General features: G+C 25.2%; 2 protein-coding genes across 3 annotated transcripts; both read left to right on the forward strand.

Annotated features, from left to right (window-relative positions):
• Positions 1-1,422: 1,422 nt before the first annotated feature.
• Positions 1,423-7,796, forward strand: LOC114933416 (uncharacterized). Of its 2 annotated transcripts, none has more exons than XM_029305951.2 (9): positions 1,423-1,504; positions 2,517-2,810; positions 3,229-3,672; positions 4,093-4,539; positions 4,957-5,403; positions 5,917-6,101; positions 6,433-6,502; positions 6,955-7,142; positions 7,494-7,796. In XM_029305951.2, exons 1-9 carry the CDS (start codon positions 1,476-1,478, stop codon positions 7,604-7,606), a joined length of 2,217 nt encoding a protein of 738 aa, XP_029161784.2. In that variant the 5' UTR covers positions 1,423-1,475; the 3' UTR covers positions 7,607-7,796. The 2 variants fall into 2 exon arrangements, with proteins under 2 accessions (XP_029161784.2, XP_029161785.2); XM_029305952.2 differs by having other exon boundaries at positions 6,997-7,142.
• Positions 7,797-9,926: 2,130 nt separating this feature from the next.
• LOC114933418 (uncharacterized) lies at positions 9,927-12,636 on the forward strand. The gene is made up of 4 exons (XM_029305954.2): positions 9,927-10,174; positions 10,593-11,039; positions 11,456-11,899; positions 12,421-12,636. The coding sequence occupies exons 1-4, from the start codon at positions 10,116-10,118 to the stop codon at positions 12,614-12,616; spliced, it is 1,146 nt and encodes a 381-aa protein (XP_029161787.2). The 5' UTR covers positions 9,927-10,115; the 3' UTR covers positions 12,617-12,636.
• The last annotated feature ends 4,642 nt before the right edge of the window (positions 12,637-17,278 follow it).

Here is a 17,278-nt window from a genome sequence, read left to right on the forward strand (position 1 = left end):
AAAATTTATACCAACACAGTAAGAATTTCCAATAAATTAATTATATAGTTATTTATCATTTATGCGTACATTTGTGTAGAATGAACAGAATTGTTTATAATAAATAAGAAAATAAAATTCAATTTTTTAGAATGTGTTTATTACATATATTTATATTTACGTCAATTTATTTTAGTTAGTTCATATTTTATTAAAATATACTTTCGGACCTGCTTTGCTCTGTTGCATGTCTTGTAATTGTAATTTGTACAAGTTTATTAAATTAAATATTTATTTTAATATAAATTGTGAATCAGGGTTTTAAATATTTAATAACCGGACAAAAATTGTTGCATTTTAATAATATTTATATATGTTACATTTATATGAGTATTTCAAGTTTACAGCGAGAAGTGTTTATACAATAAAAGCGTTAAATTAATGTTAATAGTTTGTATTCAATAATTATGCATTATGCACATAATTCAAGTAAGACTTTATAACACTGACTAATTCATAATATTGTACTGTTAATTATTCTAGCACATTATCACAAAAATTATACAATCTTTTTCATCGTGATAAGAACACCGCAGATATTCCAACGTCTAGCAGCAATCAGCAATCTGCCAACTTGTAGTACTTTGAGAACTGACGTTGAGAATGTGGGTTCCGATTTAAATCCTGATGAGACAGTGGAGTTTACTGAAGAAGATATTTGGGCTGATTATATACGTAATTATTATACTTTTTTTTTATTTAACTAAGCAAATTTTGAGTTATCAAATTGATTATAATGCTAGAATAAAATATTGTTAAGGTTGTTCATTTCTGTGATATTTTCACATTTTTAAAAAACATCAATTTTCGTATTTTACGAAAGAAACATTTAAAAATAGGTATATATAACAAAATAATACATAATTCTCGTTGTGTTAACTATTGGAGCTCAAGACACGCCAAATTATTATATAAATATAAATTTATTATTTGTCATGCAAGAACAATTTCTTAAAAGTATTGTGTTAATGACTGTATTAATAACATTTAAACAAATATTAAATCTTTTTGTTTTTTATATAATTAGTGGACTCATTCGATTTGCATTGACTGCAATAAAAGTAATATATAAAATTAATGCAATTTTTATAAATAAAATACATAAACATAACATTATTAAAAATAAATGTGACGGTACATTTTATTTTATTTGAAATTATTTGTAATTCATGTGATTATAAATTATATTTTAAATCGTTTTTTAAACTGTGAAATTATCGGTACTGGATTATTGCTATGTATAATCGTCAAAATTGAGAAACACTTTAGACAGTTTTAATATTTGTATATCAATATTTACATTTCTAGAACGAATCATACATCTTCCTGTGACCTCTCCTTTTTCTATTATCAACATTTCTTCACACATATATTTTTCGTTTAAATAATTATTTCTTTGGAACCCACAGAAGTGCACGATCTACAGAGCAATCAACATGGCAGATAAGTCAGATAACGATGAAAGGTAATACCAATTTATGAGATTATGGATCAATTATATCATTAATGTCGTGCATTTTAATCGACTGATTAAATTAAAAATTTGCTACTTTAAGACCGATCAACTCTATCTACATTTAAAATGGTCTGTGCTTTCCAGCTAAAAATTCTTAAATTGAATCGGTCGATTGAAATAATCGGAGATGGTGAAAATGACCTACATATATATCACATCGAAAAATATTAAGGCAACATATTTCTGATCATTTTTATCAAATCCATCGAATTTAAAATAATATATAATTGAAAATCTAGAAATGTTACATAGTGATGATATAGTGAAATCATGTACAAAGAATAGAATCATGATTTCAAATATTTAGGACGTCTTTATCACAAATATATTATAATATTTAAGTTAACTTAAACATAGCTAATATTATATACATAATAATATACATAATAATATACATAATAATTTAGTAATTATAAAGTAATAATATATATATACATAATAATATACATAATAATAATATATTCAATAATATACATATGTAACTATAAAGTATTAATATATATATATATATATATGGTGCAAAAAAAAATCACATGTTTCGAAATAATATTACTGATCAAATCAAAAATACGAAGTCCAATTAACTAATTTTTATAATTAATATTTTTGAAGATACAGACTCTCTTCCTATTTGTTTTTTTTAATAATATAAATTTGCATGTTATTATATTTAGAAATTCTATAATCGATAATTTGGGACATTCTTTATAGATATAAACACATGTGTAATTCAAATTTTTAATAAGGTATACATATTCAAATTTGGATAATCTTTTACGTTTTTAAGAATACTGAAAATTTAAATTTAAATAAAGGAGTTAAAGTTTAAGTAGATAATAAAATCTTATTAATAATATTAGTTTCGATTTGTTATCAGGAATTATACATTGTACACATTATTCAACAATCAAACATTACAATATTAATTATTCCAGCAATTTGTATTTTTTATTTTATATAGCTCAATAAACAATAGATGGATGTGGTATTATTTGAGAAGAGATGAGAGTACGGAGTATGACATATGCAATATATGTAATAAAGCATGTACTCGTTCTCACAATCACCTGACAAAAAAACATAAGCTTAACAAAGATATAGCTAATGAACTTAAAATCTGGGTAAACGACCAACTTCTTTTAATTAAGGAATGCGAATCTTGCGATCAATTTAAAGAATCTGATATTTTTAATAAAATGATACATTTAGTCCAAGCTCATCGTGTCATCGTGCTTCCGAAATTTATATCAACAGGGTAAGAAGAATTTCCAATAAATTAATTATATTGTTATTTATCATTAATACGTACATTTGTGTGCAATGAACAGAATTGTTTATAATAAATAAGATAATAAAATTCAATCATTAGGAATGTGTTTATTACATATATATTTAAATTCACGTCAATTTGTCTGAGTTAGTTAATATTTTATATTGAAATATACGTTCGACCAGATTTGCTCTGTTGTATTTCTGTAATCGGTAATTTGTAACAATTTATTTAATTAAGTATTTAATTTAGTACAAATTGTGAATTAGTGTTTATAATATAAAATAACCGGTCAAAAATGGTCGTATGTGAATATTTATATATTATACTGTACACATTACTCAACAAGCAAACATTACAATACTAATTATTTCTTACAATTTGTATTTTTTATTTTATACAGTTTAAAGGATTGTACATGGATGTGGTATTATTTGAGAAGTGATACGGAGAATGAAATATGTAATATTTGCAACAAAGAATATATCATTGCACACCGATGCAGTATGAATTTGCATGTGTCAAGACATCCTAATTTATATAATCGCTTAGAAATACATAATAACTTTACTCCTACTGAAACCAATGGAGTAAAATGTAATTATTGTTCTCAAATTTATATGCCATTCTTGAATCCAAGTAAGAAGATGCAAAATCACCTGACAAATATACATGAGCTTAACAAAGATATAGCTAATGAACTCAAAATCTGGGTAAACGACCAACTTCTTTTAATTAAGAAATGCGAATCTTGCGATCAATTTAAAGAATCTGATATTTTTAATAAAATGATACATTTAGTCCAAGCTCATCGTGTCATCGTGCTTCCGAAATTTATACCAACAGAGTAAGAAGAATTTCCAATAAATTAATTATATTGTTATTTATCATTAATACGTACATTTGTGTGCAATGAACAGAATTGTTTATAATAAATAAGATAATAAAATTCAATCATTAGGAATGTGTTTATTACATATATATTTAAATTTATGTCAATTTGTGTCTGAGTTAGTTAATATTGTATATTGAAATATACGTTCGACCAGATTTGCTCTGTTGTATTTCTGTAATCGGTAATTTGTAACAATTTATTTAATTAAGTATTTACTTTAGTATAAATTGTGAATTAGTGTTTATAATATAAAATAACCGGTCAAAAATGGTCGTATGTGAATATTTATATATTATACTGTACACATTACTCAACAAGCAAACATTACAATACTAATTATTTCTTACAATTTGTATTTTTTATTTTATACAGTTTAAAGGATTGTACATGGATGTGGTATTATTTGAGAAGTGATACGGAGAATGAAATATGTAATATTTGCAACAAGGAATATATCATTGCACACCGATTCAGTATTATTGCGCATGGGTCAACTTCACATCCTCGTTCATATAATCCATTAGAAAAACATAATAACTTTACTCCTACTGAAACCAATGGAGTAAAATGTAATTATTGTTCTCAAATTTATATGCCATTCTTGAATCCAAGTACGAATATGCAAAAACACTTGACAAGTAAACATGAGCTTAACGAAAATATAGCTAATGAACTCAAAATCTGGGTAAACCAGCAACTTGATATAATTAAGAAATGTGACATTTGCGATCAATTTAAAGAATCTGATATTTTTAATAAAATGGTACATTTAGTCGAAGCTCATCGAGTCATCGTGCTTCCGAAATTTATACCAACAGGGTAAGAAGAATTTCCAATAAATTAATTATATTGTTATTTATCATATATACGTACATTTGTGTAGAATAAACAGAGTTGATTATAATAAATAAGAAAATAAAATTCAATTGTTTAAAATGTGTTTATTACATATATATTGAAATTCACGTCAATTTGTCTGAGTTAGTTAATATTTTATATTGAAATATACGTTCGACCAGATTTGCTCTGTTGTATTTCTGTAATCGGTAATTTATAATCATTTATTAAATTAAGTATTTAGTTTAGTACAAATTGTGAATTAGTGTTTATAATGTTAATAACCGGTCAAAAATGGTCGTATGTGAATATTTATATATTATACTGTACACATTACTCAACAAGCAAACATTACAATATTAATTATTTCATACAATTTGTATTTTTTATTTTATACAGTTTAGAGGATTGTACATGGATGTGGTATTATTTGAGAAGTGATACGGAGAATGAAATATGTAATATTTGCAACAAAGAATATATCATTGCACACCGATGCAGTATGAATTTGCATGTGTCAAAATCACATCCTAATTTATATAATCGCTTAGAAATACATAATAACTCTACTCCTACTGAAACCAATGGAGTAAAATGTAATTATTGTTCTCAAATTTATATGCCATTCTTGAATCCAAGTACGAATATGCAAAAACACTTGACAAGTAAACATGAGCTTAACGAAAATATAGCTAATGAACTCAAAATCTGGGTAAACCAGCAACTTGATATAATTAAGAAATGTGACATTTGCGATCAATTTAAAGAATCTGATATTTTTAATAAAATGGTACATTTAGTCGAAGCTCATCGAGTCATCGTGCTTCCGAAATTTATACCAACAGGGTAAGAAGAATTTCCAATAAATTAATTATATTGTTATTTATCATATATACGTACATTTGTGTAGAATAAACAGAGTTGATTATAATAAATAAGAAAATAAAATTCAATTGTTTAAAATGTGTTTAGTACATATATATTTATATTCACGTCAATTTATCTCAGTTAGTTAATATTTTAATAAAATATACTTTCGAGCCAGATTTGCTCTGTTGCATTTCTTGAAATTGTAATTTGTAAAAATTTAGTTAATTAAATATGTATTTTAGTTTAAAACGTGAATCAGGTTTCATTATATTAAATAACCGGTCAAAAATGGTCGTATGTGAATACTATTTATATATATGTTTCATTTATATTAATGTACTTCAAGTTTACAGCGAGAAGTGTTTATATAATAAAATCGTAAAGTTAATATCAATAGTGTCTATTCAATAACTATGCATTATGCACATGATACAAGCAAGACTTAATAACTTTAACTAATTCATAGAATTGTGCTGTTAATTATTCCAGCGTAACAGAAATAGTACTCAATCTTTTTCATGGTGATGGAAACAATGTAGATAGTTCAACGTTAAGCAGCAATCAGCAGCCAACTTGTAATACTTCGAGAACTGACGTTGAGAATGTTGATTCCGATTTAAATACCGATAGGACTGTGGAGTCTACTGAAAAATATAATTGGACTGAATATATGCGTAATTATTAACACTTCTTTTTTTATTTAACATCAAGCGATATAACACAAACTTATAAATGTATCGATTGTGTTGCAAGCTCATAATTTTTTAAATATCTTCATATTAAGCGACCGAGCGAAATTTTTATTCTTTTAATATTTTTAAATATTTTTTGAAAATATTTTATTTAAAATTAAATATTATTTAATTGTTATTATACACATAAAACATTTTACATATTCATATAAATAAGAATTTATATTGGTATTGATTATTAATTCAGTAATTGTTATTGTTATAATTCTGTGAAAAATATCAAATATTGTAGATGATTATCACAATCTTTCAGATATTTCGCCATCAACGAGCTTTTCCTCATATGGTGATACTGATAAGTATATGTCAGATGTCAAGGAAAGGTAACACCAATTTATGAGATTATGGGCCAATTATATCATCTCTGTCCTGCATTTTAATCGGCTGATTAAATTTAAAAATTGCCAATTTAAAACTGATCAACTTTATCTACATTTAAAATGAGATGTCTCTGCTTTGCAGTTGGGAATTCTTAAAATAAATCGGTCCATTAAAATATTTAATTAAATATTTATTTTAATATAAATTGTGAATCAACACTTATAATATTAAAGAACCGAACAAGGATTGTCGTATTTGAATACTATATATATATATATATATATGTTTCATTTATATGAGTGTACTTCAAGCTGACAGCGTGAAGTGTTTATATAATAAAATCGTAAAGTTAATATGAATAGTTTGTATTCAATAATTATGCATTATGCTCATGATGCAAGCAAAATTTTATAACTTTGACTAATTCATAATATTGTACTGTTAATTATTCTAGCACATTATCAGAAAAATTATACAATCTTTTTCATCGTGATAGGAACACCGCAGATATTCCAACGTCTAGCAGCAATCAGCTGCCAACTTGTAGTACTTTGAGAACTGACGTTGAGAATGTGGGTTCCGATTTAAATCCTGATGAGACAGTGGAGTTTACTGAAGAAGATATTTGGGCTGATTATATACGTAATTATTAGACTTCTTTTTCGATTTAACATAAAGCGGTATAACACAAACTTATAAATGTATCGATTGTGTTGCAAACTCATAATTTTTTAATTATCTATAGATAATTAAAAAATCAATTATCAAGCATCGACAGAGCAAAATTTTTATTTTCCATATTTTTTTTAAATACTTTTTAAAAATATTTTCTTAAAATTATTTATTATTTGTACTTGGATGATAGTTGTCTTACACATTAAACATTTTACATACTTATAGAAACAAGAATCTATATTGGTATTGATTAATTCAGTAATTGCTATTGTTATAATTCTGTGAAAATTATCAAATATTTTGCTATTATTTTTGAAGATATTGCACCCTCTGCTGATAGTGAGGAAATTGATTCTATTTATAACATCGAAGTGGATAAGTTATTTGGATGTAATGGAGAAAAAAGTCATCCGATGTCATTCTATGAATAATTATTTACAATGCTTTTTTAATGTAACATAAAGCAAAATAGTACAAAATTATAATGATGACTGTTTTGCGAACATATTTTTTGTTAATCAACTACTTATCAGGCAACTGCGTTTTAAATTATTTATACTTATAATACTTTAGTTTTTGTTATAAGAAATTGCTCATTATAAAACACAAATTTATTATCAATTTTGTAAAATTAGATCTTTAAAAGTATTGTATTAACAAAAATATTTTATTTAAGCAAATATAATATTTTTTGTGTTCGTTTTCTACGCGTCGCTTAATGCGTACTTGTTTTTGAATTATTTATAGTAAAGAAAATGTATTAAATAATTGTATATTTTACATGATTATTCCATGTATGTATATACTCATGTATGTACACGTATTTTGTTTAGTAAATTAAAAATATAATAAAATTAATTGGACAGCATTCTGATATTTTACCATCAATCGAGCTGTTATGCATAGCCGTAGAAATTGGGAAAAGTGAAAAATATATGCAGCGCTATATGACTTTTTCTTTTGCTACATATAAATAAAGTGTCCAGTTGTTAAATAAAAGTAAAGCTCTCTTAATTTCGTGTATATTAAATGTTTTAGATTTTATACATTCATATAATAAATTGTATAATCAATTTTTAAAACTAATGCAAAAGCGACATTGCAATTACATAATCATAAATGGCAATGATATTTTCTTGATTGCAATAGAAAGTGTAATATTCTTTGTACTCTAATCATACATGTTTTTTTATATAGTAGTTGCGCGATAAACGGATGACTTTACTCGAAATATTTGAGAATAATTTTACACTTTTTATAATGCAATCTCACAGTTTACAAATGTGATCAAATCTTCGTTTATTTACGCGTAAAAACGGGCACACAGCATATTTAATTCATTATTCTTCTGTCACGTCAAGTGCTGCATTCGAGAACCAATTGGTAAATGCTAAATTGGCTGGCATGCATTATGATGCTCCATAGCTAAGATATCAAATGCTGTAATCACATGCCCGAACGTATTGGCAAAGTCTTCGTTCACCAGATGGATATGTATTTCTCGTAGGTTACAGATTCCTCCAATGTGTATGTCAAGTCATCCTACTATTAATAAATTAATTAAATATTTTACTTACTTTATTTATTGTAATAAATATTTGTTTTTAATTGCTGCTTTATATGCGACAAAGTGTTTTCCTTTTATTTTTAAACCTAACATAAAATATGGATGCGTAAGAATAATTGGTATTATTGAATTTGGCGAGGATTGATGAGAGGATTAATTATATAAAATTTTGAACTTTAAAAATTTTTAAGTGCACTTTTTATTAACATTCGCAAATTTTGAGTTATCAAATTGATTATAATGCTAGAATAAAATATAGTTAAGGTTGTTCATTTCTGTGATATTTTCACATTTTTAATAAAACATCAATTTTCGTATTTTACGAAAGAAACATTTAAAAATAGGTATATATAACAAAATAATACATAATTCTCGTTGTGTTAACTATTGGAGCTCAAGACACGCCAAATTATTATATAAATATAAATTTATTATTTGTCATGCAAGAACAATTTCTTAAAAGTATTGTGTTAATGACTGTATTAATAACATTTAAACAAATATTGAATCTTTTTGTTTTTTATATAATTAGTGGACTCATTCGATTTGCATTGACTGCAATAAAAGTAATATATAAAATTAATGCAATTTTTATAAATAAAATACATAAACATAACATTATTAAAAATAAATGTGACGGTACATTTTATTTTATTTGAAATTATTTGTAATTTATGTGATTATAAATTATATTTTATAAATTATTTGTGATTATAAATTATATTTATGTGATTATAAATTATATTTTAAGTCCAATTAACTAATTTTTATAATTAATATTTTTGAAGATACAGACTCTCTTCCTATTTGTTTTTTTTTAATAATATAAATTTGCATGTTATTATATTTAGAAATTTTATAATCGATAATTTGTGACATTCTTTATAGATATAAACACATGTGTAATTCAAATTTTTAATAAGGTATACATATTCAAATTTGGATAATCTTTTACGTTTTTAAAAATACTGAAAATTTAAATTTAAATAAAGGAGTTAAAGTTTAAGTAGATAATAAAATCTTATTAATAATATTAGTTTCGATTTGTTATCAGGAATTATACATTGTACACATTATTCAACAATCAAACATTACAATATTAATTATTCCAGCAATTTGTATTTTTTATTTTATATAGCTCCATAAACAATAGATGGATGTGGTATTATTTGAGAAGAGATGAGAGTACGGAGTATGACATATGCAATATATGTAATAAGGCATATACTAGTTCTCACTATCACCTGACAAAAAAACATAAGCTTAACAAAGATATAGCTAATGAACTCAAAATCTGGGTAAACGACCAACTTCTTTTAATTAAGAAATGCGAATCTTGCGATCAATTTAAAGAATCTGATATTTTTAATAAAATGATACATTTAGTCCAAGCTCATCGTGTCATCGTGCTTCCGAAATTTATATCAACAGGGTAAGAAGAATTTCCAATAAATTAATTATATTGTTATTTATCATTAATACGTACATTTGTGTGCAATGAACAGAATTGTTTATAATAAATAAGATAATAAAATTTAATCATTAGGAATGTGTTTATTACATATTTATTTAAATTCACGTCAATTTGTCTGAGTTAGTTAATATTTTATATTGAAATATACGTTCGACCAGATTTGCTCTGTTGTATTTCTGTAATCGGTAATTTGTAACAATTTATTTAATTAAGTATTTACTTTAGTATAAATTGTGAATTAGTGTTTACAATATAAAATAACCGGTCAAAAATGGTCGTATGTGAATATTTATATATTATACTGTACACATTACTCAACAAGCAAACATTACAATACTAATTATTTCTTACAATTTGTATTTTTTATTTTATACAGTTTAAAGGATTGTACATGGATGTGGTATTATTTGAGAAGTGATACGGAGAATGAAATATGTAATATTTGCAACAAGGAATATATCATTGCACACCGATTCAGTATTATTGCGCATGGGTCAACTTCACATCCTCGTTCATATAATCCATTAGAAAAACATAATAACTTTACTCCTACTGAAACCAATGGAGTAAAATGTAATTATTGTTCTCAAATTTATATGCCATTCTTGAATCCAAGTACGAATATGCAAAAACACTTGACAAGTAAACATGAGCTTAACGAAAATATAGCTAATGAACTCAAAATCTGGGTAAACCAGCAACTTGATATAATTAAGAAATGTGACATTTGCGATCAATTTAAAGAATCTGATATTTTTAATAAAATGGTACATTTAGTCGAAGCTCATCGAGTCATCGTGCTTCCGAAATTTATACCAACAGGGTAAGAAGAATTTCCAATAAATTAATTATATTGTTATTTATCATATATACGTACATTTGTGTAGAATAACAGAGTTGATTATAATAAATAAGAAAATAAAATTCAATTGTTTAAAATGTGTTTATTACATATATATTGAAATTCACGTCAATTTGTCTGAGTTAGTTAATATTTTATATTGAAATATACGTTCGACCAGATTTGCTCTGTTGTATTTCTGTAATCGGTAATTTATAATCATTTATTAAATTAAGTATTTAGTTTAGTACAAATTGTGAATTAGTGTTTATAATGTTAATAACCGGTCAAAAATGGTCGTATGTGAATATTTATATATTATACTGTACACATTACTCAACAAGCAAACATTACAATATTAATTATTTCATACAATTTGTATTTTTTATTTTATACAGTTTAGAGGATTGTACATGGATGTGGTATTATTTGAGAAGTGATACGGAGAATGAAATATGTAATATTTGCAACAAGGAATATATCATTGCACACCGATTCAGTATTATTGCGCATGGGTCAACTTCACATCCTCGTTCATATAATCCATTAGAAAAACATAACTTTACTTTTATTGAAATCAACGGAGTAAAATGTAATTATTGTTCTCAAATTTATATGCCATTCTTGAATCCAAGTACGAATGTGCAAAAACACTTGACAAGTAGACATGAGCTTAACGAAAATATAGCTAATAAACTCAAAATCTGGGTAAACCAGCGACTTGATATAATTAAGAAATGTGACATTTGCGATCAATTTAAAGAATCTGATATTTTTAATAAAATGGTACATTTAGTCGAAGCTCATCGAGTCATCGTGCTTTCGAAATTTATACCAACAGGGTAAGAAGAATTTCCACTAAATTAATTATATTGTTATTTATCATATATACGTACATTTGTGTAGAATGAACAGAGTTGATTATAATAAATAAGAAAATAAAATTCAATTGTTTAAAATGTGTTTAGTACATATATATTTATATTCACGTCAATTTATCTCAGTTAGTTAATATTTTAATAAAATATACTTTCGAGCCAGATTTGCTCTGTTGCATTTCTTGAAATTATAATTTGTAAAAATTTAGTTAATTAAATATTTATTTTAGTTTAAAACGTGTATCACAGGTTTTATATTAATAATATTAAATAACCGATTATAAATGGTCGTATGTTAATACTATTTATATATATGTTTCATTTATATGAATGTACTTCAAGTTGACAGCGAGAAGTGTTTATATAATAAAATCGTAAAGTTAATATCAATAGTGTCTATTCAATAACTATGCATTATGCACATGATACAAGCAAGATTTTATAACTTTAACTAATTCATAGAATTGTGCTGTTAATTATTCCAGCGTAACAGAAATAGTACACAATCTTTTTCTTGGTGATGGAAACAATGTAGATAGTTCAACGTTAAGCAGCAATCAGCAGCCAACTTGTAATACTTCGAGAACTGACGTTGAGAATGTTGATTCCGATTTAAATACCGATAGGACTGTGGAGTTTACTGAAAAAGATAATTGGACTGAATATATGCGTAATTATTAACACTTCTTTTTTTATTTAACCTCAAGCGATATAACACAAACTTATAAATGTATCGATTGTGTTGCAAGCTCATAATTTTTTAAATATCTTCATATTAAGCGACCGAGCGAAATTTTTATTTTCCATATTTTTTATAAATACTATTTAAGTATTTTTTTAAAATCATTTATTATTGGTACTTTAATAGTTATTTTTCACATAAAACATTTTACATACTCGTATAAACAAGAATTTATATTATTATTGATTAATTCAGTAATTGTTATTGTTATATAATTCTGAGAAAATTTTCAAATATTGTACATGATTATCACAATCTTTTTGATATGTCACCATCAAGCAACTTTCTCTCTGCTGATACGAATAATGAAGATATTGATTCGTTTCTTAAAAGTATTGACAAGGACGAATCATTTAAATCGGTACAGTGTAGAAAAGAGTCATCTAATGAATAATTATTCACACTGCTTTTTTAATGTAACATGAAACGAAATGGTACGAAATTATAATGATGACTGTTTTGCGAACATATTTGTCAATTAACTTCTTATCGGGCAACTGCGTTTTAAATTATCTATATTTATAATACTCTTGTTCATTATAAAACATAAATATATTGTTAATTTTGTAAAATTAGTTTTTTAAAAGTATTGTATTAACAAAGATATTTTATTTAAGCTGTTATAATATTTTTATGTCTATTTTCAACGTGTCGCTTAATACGTATTTGTTTTTATTTATTTATAGTAAAGGGAATGTGTTAAATAATTTTATATTTTGCATGATCTATATTCGGTTTGTTAACTTCTTCTCAAGATTATTGGAAGACGAATTGGGTATAAAAATATTGAATAATAATTTATATGCGCTATGTATATAATTTGTAATAAACATTCTCAATAAATTTGATTCCATATCGTGTATCGCATTGTTCTTTTTGTAAAAGTGTTTCAATTTTATAGTTATTTAATCTATTACATTTATTATACATCTATATAAAGTCGTACAAATTTTAATCTGTAAGTGGATACATTTTGGCTAATATCGATGGAACTGAAAATATAAAATCGAGTGAGTGGATGTGCACTCGTATGTGACTGTCTGTCCGACATTAGGAAAAACACATTAGTTCTGAGTCTATAAAACTCTCTGTGATAGTAAAAGGCAAAGTCTGTCTCGGCATAGTAAATGTTCCTATTAACTAAATTATAGTTTTCCGTTATTAATTAAGCACTCCATTCCAGAAATAAACTTATATTGTTAACATGCACGAATAGTGAAATAAAACAAATCAAATACAAGTAAACGAAACTCACGGAATATATAATTCTCGAACATGTAAATAACCATGTACACGTATTTCGTTTATTAATTTAAAAATACACTAAATTTAATTGAGCAACAGTCTGATATTTTACCATCAATCGACCCGTCATTGATACATAGTCGTAGTTGTAAAAAATTGCAGTGAAAAATATGCATCGCTATATGGCCTTCTCTTTCGCAATATTATAAAAAAGTACTTAGTTCTTAAATACCAGTAAGCTCTCTTATTTTCATTGTTCCATTTATTAAGAACGAATAATTGTTAACCGTTGTTCTATTATAATTAAACTTGTATTATACATATTTTAGATTTTGTACATTTATAGAATCGGTCATTTTAATAAATTTACAGAAACTAATGTAAAAGCTACATTGCATTTATATAAATGGAAATGATATTCTCTTGATTGCGGCACAAAGTGTAATATTTTTGTACTCTTATCTACGTACTATTTTTTTCTTAGTTGCGCCATAAACGGATGATTTTACTCTGAATATTTGAGAATTAATTACACTCTGTATAGTGCAATCTCACTGTTCACAAATGTGACAGAATCTTCGTTTATTCACGAGTAAGCAACGAGCACAGATCTATTTTAATTGATTATTTTTCTGTTACGTCAAGTGCTGCATTCGAGAATCAATTAGTAAATCCAAAATTTGGTGGCATCCATATCGTTGCTCCGTAGTTAAGACATCCAATGCTGCAATCACCTGTCTGAACGTATTGGCAAAGTCCTGCTCGTTCACGATCACCAGATCGATATATATTTTTTGTAGACTCTTTGCAAGGCCACAGATTGCAATGTGGATCTCAAGTCATCCTTTTAGTAATAAATACATTAATTATTTAACTTATTTTATTGTACGGATGATTTTTCTAAGTATTGTTTTATACACGCGACACAATGTTTTACGCAAAAGATGTATTTATCCGAAAAAAAATTATTATTTTGAAGAATTATACGCAACTCTGGCTAACAAAATTGGCTAGGTTAATTGAATATTATTTAGTGTATTTCAAATTTTTATTGTTTATATTATATTTAAAATTATTCAACTTTTAGATTTTTATTCTTTTATTTATTTAATAATACATATAGTTTGTGAAACACAATTTAGACGAAATCATAAATGTAATTTATTTTCTTGCAACTTCAAGCGTAATAGTCTAAAAAATGATTAATTTTTGCAAATAAGAAATATTTTTATCGGCTCTCAGTATTAAATAATAAATAAGATATTTTAAAGCGGCCAATAGAGCCCAAGCGCAAAAATTAATTTTTTCAGAACTGTATCTCTTGGTACGAGATTACTAAATTCTATATATTAATTAACCTTGAACTTACATATGGAAAAATAAACAAGAAAAATATAGGTCCGAATATAGGTTCCCGCTTCAGCGACTTTTCGGACCTATATTTTTCTCGCCTATTTTTCTATATGTGTAAGTTCAAAGTTAATTAATATATGAAATTTAGTAATTTTGTACGAAGAGATACATTTCTGAGAAACTTAATTTTCGCGCTTGGGCTTTATTGGCCGGTTTAAAATATCATATTTATTATTATTGATTAATATTTGCATGTGTGGTGATGATAAAAGAAGTGATTTTTCCGCGATGCGTTTATGATATAATGCCGAAAGAACTATATAATTTTTACGTGACAGCCACGTACGTTGACACGTGGCATATAACTGGCTGGCCGTGCGGCTGTTTAATATTAATTACTTTTTCAAGAGGAAATTGTTTTCTTGAAAATAATTTTTTTAATTTTTATGAGAATATGTTCAAAATATGCTAAAATGTCGAAAAATTATATTAAAAAAGAATATACGTGTCTATCCCTTGAAAATTTAATTTTTCAAGAACATTATTGTTTGAGTTGTAGTGCTTTAATATTTGGCGTAAAATTAAATATTTATTATTCATATATATAAAATTTGATAAAATGTTACAAATATTAATGTAATTTTAATTTTTAAAAAAATATTTTGTGGTTTCTCTAACTTCTACAAATTTTGAAATATCGGAATAAATTTTTTTACATAAATTACTATAATCGTTATTATATACATATATAATCATTATTATATATGTGGTATTGAATTAGAATATCGATGCAAAAGAGTAATTTTTTCTATAAAATTTTGAATTTTTAAAATAAATGTCTGCGTAATTGCTCTAACTTCCATAAATTTTTAGGTATTGAATTAAATTTTATATTTACGTAAAATATAAAATATGGATGCGTAAAAATAATTGGTATTATTGAATTTGGCGAGAATTGGTAAAAGAATTAACTTTTTAATGAAATTATGAACTTGAGTGTTAAGTGCATTTTTTATTAACATTTGCAAATTTTGAGGTATCAAATTAATTATATTGCTCGAATAAAGTATTGTTAAGGTTGTTCATTTTTGTATATATATATATATTTTTGTATATTTTCACATTTTTAAAAAACATCAATTTTCGTATTTTACGAAACAAACATTCAAAAATAGGTATATATATCAAAATAATACATAATTCTCGTTGTGTTAACTAATAAGGCTCAAGACATGCCAAGTTATTATATGGATATAAATTTATTATTTGTCATGCAAGAACAATTTCTTGAAAGTATTGTGTTAATTACTGTATTAATAACATATAAACAAATAATAAATTTTTTGTTTTTTATATAATTAGTAGACTCATTCGATTTGTATTGACTGCAATAAAAGTAATATATAAAGTTAATGCAATTTTTATAAATAAAATACATAAACATAACATTATAAAAAAATAAATGTGACGGTACATTTTTAATTTATTTGAAATTATTTGTAATACATGTGATTATAAATTATATTTTAAATCGTTTTTTAAACTGTGGAATGATCGATACTGGATTATTGCTACCTATAATCGTCAAAATTGAGAAACACGTTAGACAGTTTTAATATTTGTATATCAATATTTACATTTCTAGAAGGAACCATACATCTTCTTGTGACCTCTTTTTCTATTATCAACATTTCTTCACACATATATTTTTTGTTTAAATAATTATTTCTTTGTAACCTACAGAAGTGCACGATCTACAGAGCAATCATCATGGCAGATAAGTCAGATAGGTCAGATTACGATGAAAGGTAATACCAATTTATGAGATTATGCATCAATTATATCATTTCTGTCGTGCATTTTAATCGACTGATTCAATTAAAAAATTGCCTCTTTAATACTGATCAATTCTATCTACATTTAAAATGATCTGTGCTTTTCAGCTAAAAATTCTTAAATTGAATCGATCGATTGAAATAATCGGAGATGGTGAAAATGGCCTA

The sequence above is a fragment of the Nylanderia fulva genome, unplaced genomic scaffold (assembly GCF_048542155.1).
Source record: "Nylanderia fulva isolate GAGA-0341 unplaced genomic scaffold, ASM4854215v1 Scaffold4, whole genome shotgun sequence".
NCBI classification, from domain to species: Eukaryota; Metazoa; Arthropoda; class Insecta; order Hymenoptera; family Formicidae; genus Nylanderia; species Nylanderia fulva.

What these genes read in the sequence shown, in the direction of transcription:
- LOC114933418 (XM_029305954.2), top strand. Translation starts at nt 10,116, where the DNA reads ATGATACATTTAGTCCAAGCTCATCGTGTCATCGTGCTTCCGAAATTT. An exon ending in CCGAAATTTATATCAACAGG is followed by an intron (nt 10,175 to 10,592) that starts GTAAGAAGAATT and finishes TATTTTATACAG; the next exon opens with TTTAAAGGATTGTACATGGA. An exon ending in TCGAAATTTATACCAACAGG is followed by an intron (nt 11,900 to 12,420) that starts GTAAGAAGAATT and finishes TAATTATTCCAG; the next exon opens with CGTAACAGAAATAGTACACA.
- LOC114933416 (XM_029305951.2), top strand. Translation starts at nt 1,476, where the DNA reads ATGGCAGATAAGTCAGATAACGATGAAAG. An exon ending in CCGAAATTTATATCAACAGG is followed by an intron (nt 2,811 to 3,228) that starts GTAAGAAGAATT and finishes TATTTTATACAG; the next exon opens with TTTAAAGGATTGTACATGGA. An exon ending in TATTTGGGCTGATTATATAC is followed by an intron (nt 7,143 to 7,493) that starts GTAATTATTAGA and finishes TTATTTTTGAAG; the next exon opens with ATATTGCACCCTCTGCTGAT.